The sequence below is a fragment of the Oryzias latipes genome, chromosome 17 (genome assembly GCF_053564925.1).
Source record: "Oryzias latipes strain Hd-rR chromosome 17, Olatipes_Hd-rR_3.1".
NCBI lineage: Eukaryota > Metazoa > Chordata > Actinopteri > Beloniformes > Adrianichthyidae > Oryzias > Oryzias latipes.
The window spans coordinates 22,453,756-22,466,100 of record NC_136253.1 but is presented as its reverse complement, the minus strand read 5'-3'; the positions used below and the strand labels follow the sequence as shown (position 1 = coordinate 22,466,100).

Sequence of the window (12,345 nt, the reverse complement as noted above, 5' to 3'; positions counted from 1 at the left end):
TTTGGGCATGACACTGAACCCAACATTGGTCCAGGTGGTTATAGGTTGCCCCCATGTGTAGGTATGTGAATGTGTGTGTGTGTGTTGGTGAAGAGGACTGTGATTGTGACCTTCAGGAAGGTAGTAAAGAACTGCGTCCTGGTTGGCTGTCGTATTCTTATGCCTCCTCTGCACAGAATGCATTCGGTTTGCCACATTTACACAAATCTTCAGGATTTATTTCCCATGAAGCACGTAGCAGAACATACACCGAATTTCCTTTTTCTGGGTCTGGCCAAACTTTTCCCACCTGAACTCTTGAACTCTTGAAGTTCTACTTTCAGATGTCACCAAGTCTTTGTTTTGCTCCAAGTAAAGTGAGAATATAAGAACACAACGGTACTATTCATGAATCAAGGATGTGATGTTATGTGTTCTCTTGGACCTTTGAAAGTCTATCCAGGAAGGCAGAGTTTGACTTAAAAGGCACAAAATTAAAGCTGGACTCTGAGTACTCTCCTCTTAAGATTTGGATTTTGGTCTTTCAGTGGAAATCTGTACCCAACTTTTGCTATTTTGTATTTGCTGTTGATCCAGATACCCATAACTGTTGCGTTGTTGGTGTTGCAAATGACCAGCACGAATGACTTTCACCAAAGATCAGATAATAATGAACCTTTGTGCACAAAATAAAGGTAAAGACCAACATTGACCCAAAACAGTTTTGCTATGCTTCAACCCGTGTGCTATCTTATGGGGTCCAGATGACCCCAACCTTACATTGACATGTTATCCTTACCATGACAAAGGTGGATAAAGGTGAAGAGGATTTCATGTAATCCATGGACACCAGTGAAGATCACAAATCATTGAAAAAAAAAGGTTAAGCGCACTGTCTAGTAGGTCTAGATGACGCAACTCCCAATGTTAAAGTGCCTAGGATAGCACAAGGGTTAAAATGCTTTTGCGTGTATTTGTTATTTTTATTCTTTAGTCATGAAACCACATATAATCTTTTGGTTTAAAGTAATACCCCTACAATCTTACAAGTGAGTCTGTAAATCAGGAAATAGAGGTCTTCCTCACCTTCGCCAGGGCTTGTTCAGTCTTCTCTGGTGCACTACGGTATGCCTGCGTAATGTCTCCAAGGGGGAGGGGCATGTATTGTAGGGTAAAGTTGCTAGCAGGTTGATAACAAAAAGAGAAAAACAAAAAGTTTTAGTACAGTATTTCTGCACTATAAGATGCATTTAAAAGTCTTTATTTTTTCAAAAAAATACCTTTTAGATGGATTATTACTGGTTGTGTTTACTGATCTTCAAGCGGTTTTGAGAGGTACATGGCGCACTGTCAACATGTTTGGTTGACTTTCATTGTAAATACGCTAATCATGTAGTATTGTCGGACTGTTTTTTGTTTTTTTTTATAATTACGTGTTATTGACAAGGTTTGGAGTTAGCCTAGCCACAGTAACATTTGTTTTAGCGACATCGGACCAATATTTTTATGTGTTACAAACAATGTTGGGAGTTCTAGGCATTGTGAATACGCTAACATGGCTAACCTGTAGCGTGTTACAAACATGTTCTAGAGTTACTATAAGTGCAGTTAAAGTATGAATGACTGACGGACTTGTTCCAAAATAGACCATTCATTAGTGCACATTATAAATCTATGGAAGCAATTCTGTCGTATAATTAAAAATAAAAGTCAATACCAGAAATGCTTTTCCATTTTCAAAATGAAGCTGCATTTTTTGACTCAAAATTAAAATAAACAAGAAATCCGCCAAAATGCTTTTTCATTTTCTTCATCAACACCGTCACTTAATTAAAATGATAAAGAAAATGGTATTTGACATTTCATTTTCAAAAAGTTCTCTGGTAAATGTGTAGCAAAATTCATTTAGAAATGTCAAATTTGACAATTCAAATGGATTAACAGAAATGCTAAACAGAAATGAGATATCATTTTCATTATCATTTTAATTAAGTGACAGAATAAGCAGTGTTGAAGAAGAGAATGAAAAAGCATTTTGGTGGATTGCTTTTTCATTTTAATTTTGAGTCAAAAAATGCAGCTTCATTTTGAAAATGAAAAAGCATTTCTGGTTTTGACTTTATTTTGAATTCTCCTACAGAATCGCTTCCATAATAATCTTGTGCACCCTTGAGTGTGGAAAATCTAGCCTTTCGGCATTAACAGGAAAAAAAAACAGCTTGATTTTAACTAGAATAAACATGAAAAGATTGTAGTCAAATAGTTGTCTCAATTCCCAGATACAACTACATGTCCTTGTACTCCCAGACAAGAGAACAAACTTCCCTCCCACATTAATCTGACCGCCATTCACATCAGAGGACTGATGAAACGCTTTGAAATCGTAAACACTGTAGGGATGGTTATCCTCCTCTCTCTATGGGCGTGCAGGAGATGTCGTGAGGGCACAGAAAATGCTTCGTCTTACTGCTCCAGCGCCCTCGCCACATCTTGGAAGCCTGTTGCGGTGGTGTTGTTGCGATCCCACGTCACACTCCTGAGGGGCATCACACCGGCAGGAAAATAGGGTGAGACAGGCACAGAGATGAAGAAGAAGGAGGAGGAGGATCAGTTGCTGCATCAGAAACAGCCCCCCCTCCCACACACACACACACCACCTCTGCTCAACAAAGACATTCAAGACAAATTATAATGAAGCCTACCCCTTCGACATGCACAGAACTATTCCATAAAACAACCTTTAAGAACAACGTCTTTGCAGCTAATGAGCTTCCAACATTTTTCAACTTTGTTTTGATACATCTGCTCATTTCCAAACTATCTTCAGTCCTACTCATCTTCCCTCTCTAGCTGAACATCCGAGACCCCTCCCACCCGCTTTGCCCTAGAAATTTAATAGGCAAAGCCTCAATATCTCTCATTAGGAGGTGTTTCCCATTCCGTCACAACTTTCTTTTTAGTCCAAATCCAAGTTTTTACATCCAAAATCCTCCTACTTTTGTTTGTCTGCAGCTTCTCAGACATTTTTTGCTCAGTGCTTTCCTTCTAATGTTGCAAAATTCAGAGGGCTCTCAAGGGCCGTTCCGTCCACCCACTGTTTCACCTCGTTTTCCCCTCACACAGAGTCCTTTCTTTTAATCATGGCTCGATGTGTTTCCTCTTTTTGAAAAAGAAGCGCTGCTCTGCCTCTCAGCATGTCTGTGTCTTATCCAAGGGTTTGTATTCAACGCCTCAAACTCCCCAAGTCTCTTGTTCCATCAGTCCTTTCAAAAATGTACCTTCTCTTTCCATGTGGAATGTGGACACAATCCAGTTACCATGTCCTGTTGGCAAACCCATTATCCTCTATTGGAAAAGCCAAAAAAAAAAAAAAAGCAGACACCTAAGTGTTGTGTTGATCTGCAGAGCTTTACTGAGCATCTTTGCACCAGAGTCCTCCAGGAAGTTCCCACTGAGGTCCACTTTCCGTAGGCAGGCATTGGAGCCCAGGGCATTGACCAGCACGGTGCCCCGCTGGCGAAGCCTCGAATCAGCGAGGGAGAGTGACTGCAAGGCCTGGGGGGGGGGGGTTCAGAAGAGACAGATTAGGAGTTCAGAAAACTTAATAGGATACACGGACGTAGAACTGGTAACATCCATGTTTAAATGATGGGGAAAGAGTGCCTGCTGTAGCATCTAAGAGGTCCTAGCAGCAGGAAACAATAACAATTTGATTTTCTAGAGATTTACAGAAGCTTTCAATCAGCTGTCTGTGTGCTTACATTTCTAAAAAACAACAGAAAAAAAAAACCCACTAATGTTCAAATTTCAAGGAATTGAAACAACACCTGTACTGGGAATTTAAATTTGGGTGACAGTTTAGCTTAGGCGGTAGAGCAGGTCGTCTAATAACCAAAGGGTTGGAGGATTGATCCCCGCTCTCCCCAGCCAGCTGTCGCCCCTCAAGCGCGGCTAGTCTGTAGCTCACCGCTCCCCCTAGGGGATGGGTTAAAATGCGGAGAACAATTTCCCCATTGTGAGATAAATAAAAGTAAATTAAAAAAAAGTTAATAGGACAACTTAACATAACTGCTGGTAAGGACAAGAATTGGTGCAAATATTGGTGGTATTTTATACGCAAGTCAAAAATGGCAGTTATGAGTCGATACATGTGTACGTGGGTAAAAAAATGGGTACATCTGCATGTGACACTCAGGCGGCCCACATGAAATGTTAAGATCATAGACCCTGCAGAAAGTCCGTAGTACCCGAAAGAGTACCCGCAAGTACTCGAACATTTTTTCTACAGGCATGCTGGAGGTCACAAGTCGTAGCTAACACTTGCACAACACACATGGGTGCAATCTGCTCCAGGAGCTTCTTAGTGCTGTCACGTGATAGGTGCATACTCCTTGCATGCTGCCTGACCGTTAGAAATGAGGAGATTAGACAATCAGAGTGTAGTTTGTGTGGGTATCCTATGGGCACACCTCCTGCACACGCTGTGCATGCGGCATTTGTTTACGGTCAGTAAGGGACCAGTGCACGCACCTTGCTACAAACTATAATGTGCAAGGACAACATACAACAAAATCATCTGTGCGGCATAAGTGCATGCAACCTACTTCAAGATACATTTACAAAACGCATAACAATCAAGTTTCATGACCCTGAGGCTTCATCTTAACCCTTGTGCTATCCTAGGCACTTTAATGTTGGGAGTGGGGTCATCTGGACCCCACAAGACAGTGCGCTGAACCTTTTTTCTTCAAAGATATGTGATCTTCACTGGTCTCCATGGATTACATGGAATCCTCTTCACCTTTATCCACCTTTGTCATGGTAGGGATAACATGTCAATGTAAGGGTGGGGTAATCAAGATGGCACAAGGGGTTAAGAGAATCTCACGATACACCTGTACTCCAGTCTATGAGCCTCCATGGGCCGAAACAATTGAAACACTTGCAGCACCCGCACTTGTCAAGACACTATGGGTGGTAATTTAAGGTTTAAATTAGGCTCTTTTCTATGTCAGATTTTTACCAGTTTTATTGTAAAAAAATGTTTAACTTGTCATAAAATTGAGAAACATGTACATATCAGCAAATACCTGTGACTATAACCAGTGTGCCACATGAGATGGTTAGGTGGGCTGTTGGAAATTATTCAATTCAATTTAATTGGTCTAAAAAACATGGAGCATTGACGGGACATCAGCACTGTGTTCATCCAAACAGAACCATATTGAGTAGTTGGGAATAGGAGATATCCCAGAAAAGAGGTTTTTCTTTATATTTATTCAATTCTTGTTGAAGACCCTTTGACAAAAATGACTGTCTATTGTTAATCCAGGCAATAGAGTTGAATATAATTCTTAACATTTTCGGTTGGTGCTGTGCCTTGGGATTTTTATTAAGGAAATAGTGTTCTTTGGCTCAAAAAATATATATTTATATATATTTATATATTTATATATTTTTTTGGCTGGCAAAAACCAGCAGGATCAGTTTGACAGATGCTTAGCGATGACTGATACCCAGCAGTGTTTGCCCTAACCTCCTTTACACAACTCCAGTGTCCTTGAGCAGGGCCCTTGAACTTAGTAGATTCAGTGAAGCTACTCAGCTGTACTATCCATATCCCAACATAAATAGTTACACCAATGTAAACAATGTCCTTGATAAAGACTTAAGCTCTCCCCTAACCCAGAATACAAAAAAATTGTAAAGATATGAATGCAAAAATATAATATAAATATAAATTGTTCTTAGGCTGGTACAGATTTTATGGAGGTCTTAAAGACCCATTCCGACCATCCTTTGATCTATTTAAAAAGTGTTCCCAGTGGTCTTTTAAGTATGGTTCATTTTGGTTACGCTGTTAGCCAAAAACGAATTAATCTGGCCCACCAAACTAAAATAAAGTATACTGATAATCCTTATCAAAGTTTTATTTTCCATATAATTCTGGTCTCTCCCCATAGATGGCGCTCTACATATACATTGACCTTTTAGGTGCAGAAAGTTATTCTGCATTCATGTGGTGTTGGAAGACTTTGTTGTTCTTCCAATGCTCATGTGTGTTTTCTGTGTCGACACTTTTCCGATCATCCCAACGCAACATGAACGCAACATTTATCTAAGTTTGCGATTTTCCCTCAAGGACATCAACCCATCGGGGCAATAAAATGAGAACAAAAACCACAAATTTAAAATAAAAACTCCAAAATGTTCTGTTTTAAAAGATATACTGTATATTAGTTTTCAATCAAAATTGTAGTGGGCTTTGTACCAGATTCCGTGTTATTTCATTCTCTTATAAACTGGAATACCAAGACTCGCCACACATCTGCCCCTGCTCTGGCCCTTCCGTCAAATTTTAGAACTCTTTGTGGCCCCCGGAAAAAAAAAAATATCCTAGAATATCCCTGTTCCAGGACAATTTCTGCAGAGTGACAGGAGTTCATCAGAAATTCTCTTCTTAGTTGTTGGCAGGACTATTGGCGCGGAGAAAGCCCGCCCCCACTTCCCGTCATCAATCTGTTCACAAGCTCTCAGACGAGCTTACGACCCCCTAAAACTCTTAACAGTCTTTAAATCTGCTGTCCATCATCGGAAAAATTCCGAAAACATGCTGCAAAGTGTCCCTAGGTGTGAATGCGAGTGTGTGATTGGCTCCGGTAGGCCCTTGATCCGGTAAGGAATAAAATGGGTTTAGAAAATGGATGGATGGACATGTTAAGAACATCAAAAATTTTCACTGTATTGGACCTTTAAATAGTGAGAACGCACATTTCTTTTTGAACATCTTAGAGGTAAAATACTTTTTTAGTTTTTCCATTTGGAGAATTTCAGAATAGTCTTTGAGGTTATCTTCATTTTTAAACCATGGGATCCAAAATAACATATAAAATTCAAAAATAACAAAATAAGGTAAAAGAACCAATTTATTAGCGTGTATTTTGCTTAGATAAAAACATTCATGTATGCATAGCTGTATAAGTACACATTCTCTCTTAAACTTAACTGTACCAATTTAAAACTGACCATCATCATCTGCATAAAGCAATCAGTGTGACAGCCCAAAATCTGCAGAAATATTTCTAAAAAGGGCCAATTTTTTGGGTTCAGTGGAACACTTTCAACTCATTGCCTTCTGTGTCAGGATTGGGCTCACACCAAAAGAAGAAAAAGATATTCTGTTGGCGCACAGTCGGTTTTGAAACCTGCATCGTCATCCCTTGGTGCACAAATTCGCATCGCCAACATCTGACAAACAACTTTTTTTTTAAATGTGAACATGTACGACAGTGTCAGAGTGTACGCATGCAAGCTTCAGTTCGTACTGTGAGCTATCACCCTCAACACTGGTAAATAATTGAGGAAGCGACTGGTCACAGTGGATTTGCAGAGCAGAGAAAAGAGAGAGCCTCGGGAGTCTTGCATATAAACTGAGACCAAATGATTCATGCGTCGAGCCCACAGACGACACGACTTGTGTGCATCGCTGCACCTCATGCGTTTGGCAGGTGGGAAACTCTGCTTAAATAACCATGAATGAGGACACGGATATGAAAGCGTTTTTCTTTTGGTATAAAAAAGAAGTGTGAGGACCAAATCTGTGAGGAGTGTGTGGGCGTGCATCTGTGCATAACACCACAGAGAATATGTGTGCGTGTGTACAATATGTTACATAATCAAACTCACACACTCTTCCTCTTGCACCAAATGAACCAGTTTCTGCAGAATTTCATCCAGCACCCTGTGGACGACAGAAACAGAAGGAACACATTTATCATCCGCATCTTCTTCACAGCCATCTGTACAGTGAGGGTCCCGTGTGGTCCGTACCTGCCCTTGATGTTGAAGTTCTTCCCCAACATCAGATGTTTGAGGGAAGGGTGTCGGCACAGCGCCGGGATGACAGCCAGCAAATCAGCATCCAAACCTTATGGCAACACAAAACAGTGAAACATTCCTGGAGCTCTATACAAACACAGCTATTATTACGAGAGCCTTTAAAAATTCAGTCTACAACAATTTTTTTAAATGTGTATGTAGGGGTCCTTTTTTTAGCGTGGGTTTACTGGGGCAGAAGACATACTCAGGATGTGGCATACAGTACGTGTGTTTAAAAAAAAAAGGCAAAAAAAAAACCACTAGATGGCACTGTTGGTGTCTGTATCAATATTTGCTATTTACAGAAATGCAGAAGAAGAAGTACCGTTCAGTCTAAAAGCTACGTTCACACATCCGATAAAAAGTCAGTGGAAACAAATTCAAAACTCGCGAAATTAAGCGTTGTTACTCACATTTTAATTTTTTTCCATATACAAAATGTGCGATCACGGAACGCACGTCGCAAGTTAAACCAGGTTGAACTTTGACCAACCGGCGACTCGGATTTGCGGGCAAGTTTTTCATTGATCAGAATGCGAGATTTGCACTGCTTCGAGATTTGGCACCAAGCCTCTTCCAACTGAACACCAGTTCTGGGCTGCAAACCGGTGAAAGCAGTGGCTAATTCAATCTGTCAGGTGTGAATATTATTGACTCAGAAAGCTGTTTTCTCCTCCTAAGAATCCCTTTGGAAGAAAATCGCATGTACCCACAAAAAATCCACTTTTACTTTTTAAACTAACACTTTCTCACTCCCAGTCATCTTTAAACAAAAAAAAGCTATATAAAGAAATGGAGTCGAAATGGGTTACGGATCTTGATTATTTGGAAAGGTTTATTTTTATCACAAACTATTAAGAAAAAGAAAGAAAAACTAAAGAAAGAAAAAAAGAAAAAACTATTAAGAAAAAAGAGAAGCAAAGAGAGGTTTTGATGAAAATGATAGTAACTCCATTCAGCATAAATTATGGATACTAGGAAGGTCATAGAACCTGGCTGACTTCAGGAAGTTGGTCTATTAGGTTTTAAAAGTAAGACACTTTTCATTTTAATAGCTGGACAATAAAGAATTAACTAGATTTTTGAAATGCAATATCTCAAAGATTGAGAAATTTATTTTCATCCCTTCTTTAGGAAATGGCTGCTGGTTCAATGCAGGCAGAACCTCCAATACAGTTCAATACAACCAGTTTAGTGCAGTTTTATGCATAGAGGATACTTAGAAATCCTAGTCACATCCACACATAGAAATTCGGATTTCAGTTATTAAAGAAATGCCTTCATTTGCATAATAAATCACCTGGAACTAAAGCCAACAGAGGAAATCGGCTGAGACCAAGAAAAATGTTTTAATTAATAGACATTGTATTTTTTCCCCTTTTATTGTTCAAGGGCATTTCGTTTTAGAGATGCATAGATGCTGTAGATAACTTGGCACTTGAAAATATCATTTAACATGTAAAAGTTTTGCTTTGTTCATAAGTTTCTGAAAAAGCCATTTTCCTCCTAAGGCTTTTTTTATTACAGTCTAATCAAAAGAGAGATTTCCTTTCTGATTAAACCAATCTTTGTTCATTTATGTTACAATGATGGAATTTTTTTCATGTTTATAACCTATTTATGCTTTGAAACCATCTAGCCAGCTTTAGGAGCCTATGCTATGAATGTGAGATGTGGGAGGGGCCAAGTCACCAAATCCACCTACTTTCTCTATACCACCTCATGCATAGAAATATGTTTGGACTAAAAATGCAAATGCTTCTGCATTTTTTTTTGGGGTAAAATGCCTTATTTTACAAATTCTAAATCTGACACAAAGCTGAACAAGTTTAAAAAAAAGAAAGATCTGTTTATTTTTTTACCGATTCTATTTCTATACCTCTCTAGGGAATTGAGGACATTCTAATTTGTCTTTTATCTCTCTCATTTCTGCTTTTCCAGGCTGTCAAAATAATTCACTGCAATAATGTTCCCTACATTATTTTTAAGCCAGAGTGCCAAAACAAAAATCCTGCTTGATAAATTTCAAAGTGTAGTTGATTTAAATTTAGTAAATCACTTATATGGTAAAAACGGGAGCTGAAATATTTCCAAAGTCATCTTTACAGTGTGTATTTCTGTTGTTGTTAAACAGCTGACCAACATTAAAGTGCAAAAATTCCTCAAAATAATTCTATTCTTCCAAATATTTCTATATTAAAAGGAAGCAAGAGAACAAACATATTTGTTTTGCTTTTAGACTTGCATTGACAAAAACGGTCACAGTTGACCACTCCGTTCTTTTAAACAGACTGCATGACATGGTCTGCAACGGTACTCCGCTGGTTTGAATCCTACCTTACAGGAAGAGATTTCATTGTCATTGTAAATGATGCATCATTTGGGAGGCTGACTGACATGTGGTGTGCCACAAGGTTCAGTCCTAGGTCCTACACTTTTTAACCTTTATATGCTTCCGCTTGGTGTAGTCATCAGAAGACAGTTTTTATTTATTTTGTTTTATTGTTATTTTTACTGTTTGATTTTTTAACTACTATTTTTTTTATCTTACTATTATCTATTTTATTATAGGAAGCACTGTGAGATGCTTTGTAGCTAGAACAGTACTATACAATTAAAGTTCAATGTAGTGTTATGTAATTTAAAATCCTGCCAGAAAATGAAACTGGATCTACATTTGAAACAAACAAAAAAAGATTATATAGAAGTAAGATATTGAGAAATTAACATTTAAAACTTGTATCTGTCAGGGTCCGCGCATACTTGAAAGGCTGTAGTGTGCGACACCATTTGGTTTAAGCCATGTGGTGCCTGCAACAGACTGAAAAAAGCATACATTTATAGCGAAAATATGTGAGCTTGAAGATTTTCAAGGCTCTTTGTAAGCTGCAACAAAGCAACAGTTTGGGACAAGGATACAGTCGAAAGAATAATGGAGTGAACTCCTCCTTGCAACCTGCATGTTGAACCATGACTGCAAAAATCTTTGAATGAACCCGCTTTAGGAGCCTAAGCTGTAAATGTGAAATTTGGAAGGGGCCAAGTCACCAAACGCACCTATAGGTAATGCACCTCTTTAGGGTGTGAAAAGTTGTCAAGTCATAAAAGTTGAATTCTTGGAAATGTTAAACAAATTACAACACATTAACATGTTAGTTAAAACATTAAAAAACAAAACTTTGGTTTGCTGTACACCTTTCGCGGTCTCAGATTTATTTCTTTGTAATTTTGCATGCATTGTTTTTTCTTTTTTTTTCTTTCACAGTACACTGTGGTCTGCATCCTGATTGGCTATTGAACTTGTCAATCAATCTCCATGTCGTGCCTCCTGTCGAATTGATTCAATTTGCCAAATCTACACAAATCTTGAGTCACAAGAAGACCTTTGTTTTTATTCTGTAATACTGGATGTATTTTCTAAAATGGTCGGAAATTTTGAGAGTTTAAACAAGAGAAAAAATGTGAAAATATTCATGTCTGTCTGAGGAAGGTCTATAAAGTGTGTAGTGAGAAGTTTTACAGCCTTAAAACATCTATAATCCTACTCCGCAGATTTCACCGCCGTGTGTCATTTTTAGAATGTAACCACTGCAATAAACAAGGGAACTAGGCATTATTAACAGTTTTTGGAAACATGATGGCAAAAATCTGTGAATGAGCCAGCTTTAGAAGCTATATACGTGAGATGTGGGAGGGGCCAAATCACCAAATCCACCTACTTGTGGTGCATCTCCTTGGGAAGTTAAATAACTAGTTAAGGCAAAAAAAAGTAGTCCATTGGAAAAAAAAGTACCATTTATTTATGATTAAGTAGTACATATTGGGTGGAGCTCTTACAAAAAATTTTGGTTTAATGCATGTCAAGACATGACACTTTTAAAACTTTATTTAAAAAGTTGACGATCACATTCCTTAAATTACTCAAGAATAAAAGGAATTCTTTCAAATATATTTTGCCAAGTGTCGCACGCTTTCTGTGTCATCCGACAAGCTCGATTTGTCACTTTACGGCACAGCAGCTGTTACTCGGCTGACCAAACAGATTGTAGTGAAAAGTTGTCCAACTAGACTCATATTCTTACCATTATCGGAGATGTCCAACGTTCCCACGCATGAAACTCGAGGAAATAACTCTTGAATCACCCCAGCGCCTGCTGACCTGAGCTGTGTGAGGACGACAAGAAAAGGGCGGGAAATGTTGGGATAACCAGAAGTGCTACTCTGTGAAGCTCCAGTGAATTTGCCAAAAGCAAACCAAAAAAATTCAATAGAAAAGGGGAGGAAAGCGTGGTACCTCACAGCTGCTGATGTCCAGGTGTAAATCAGAGATATGAGGGTTATTGGACAGACCCAGGAACAGAGCCCTGAAGGGAAACACAAGCAGCCGAAGTTGCAGAAGCGAGAGCACGACAGGAAAAAGGCGACATTGAAATGAAAAGAATCAGTGAGCAAAGTGACGAGGAAATGACAGAAGGAAGGTGTTCATGC

General features: G+C 38.8%; 1 protein-coding gene across 2 annotated transcripts in view; it reads right to left on the bottom strand.

Moving 5' to 3' along the window:
• The window catches only part of carmil3 (capping protein regulator and myosin 1 linker 3), a 126,168-nt gene that overhangs the window by 28,971 nt on the left and 84,852 nt on the right, over positions 1 to 12,345 (bottom strand). For both annotated transcript variants that reach the window (XM_023965176.2, XM_078935509.1), the window contains exons 17-23: positions 12,152 to 12,221; positions 11,940 to 12,021; positions 7,810 to 7,906; positions 7,666 to 7,720; positions 3,362 to 3,534; positions 2,447 to 2,515; positions 1,066 to 1,159 (exon numbers count right to left, since the gene is read on the bottom strand). In XM_023965176.2, the coding sequence (XP_023820944.1) occupies positions 1,066 to 1,159; positions 2,447 to 2,515; positions 3,362 to 3,534; positions 7,666 to 7,720; positions 7,810 to 7,906; positions 11,940 to 12,021; positions 12,152 to 12,221 (640 nt within the window). The remainder of the gene's footprint in view (positions 1 to 1,065; positions 1,160 to 2,446; positions 2,516 to 3,361; positions 3,535 to 7,665; positions 7,721 to 7,809; positions 7,907 to 11,939; positions 12,022 to 12,151; positions 12,222 to 12,345) is intronic.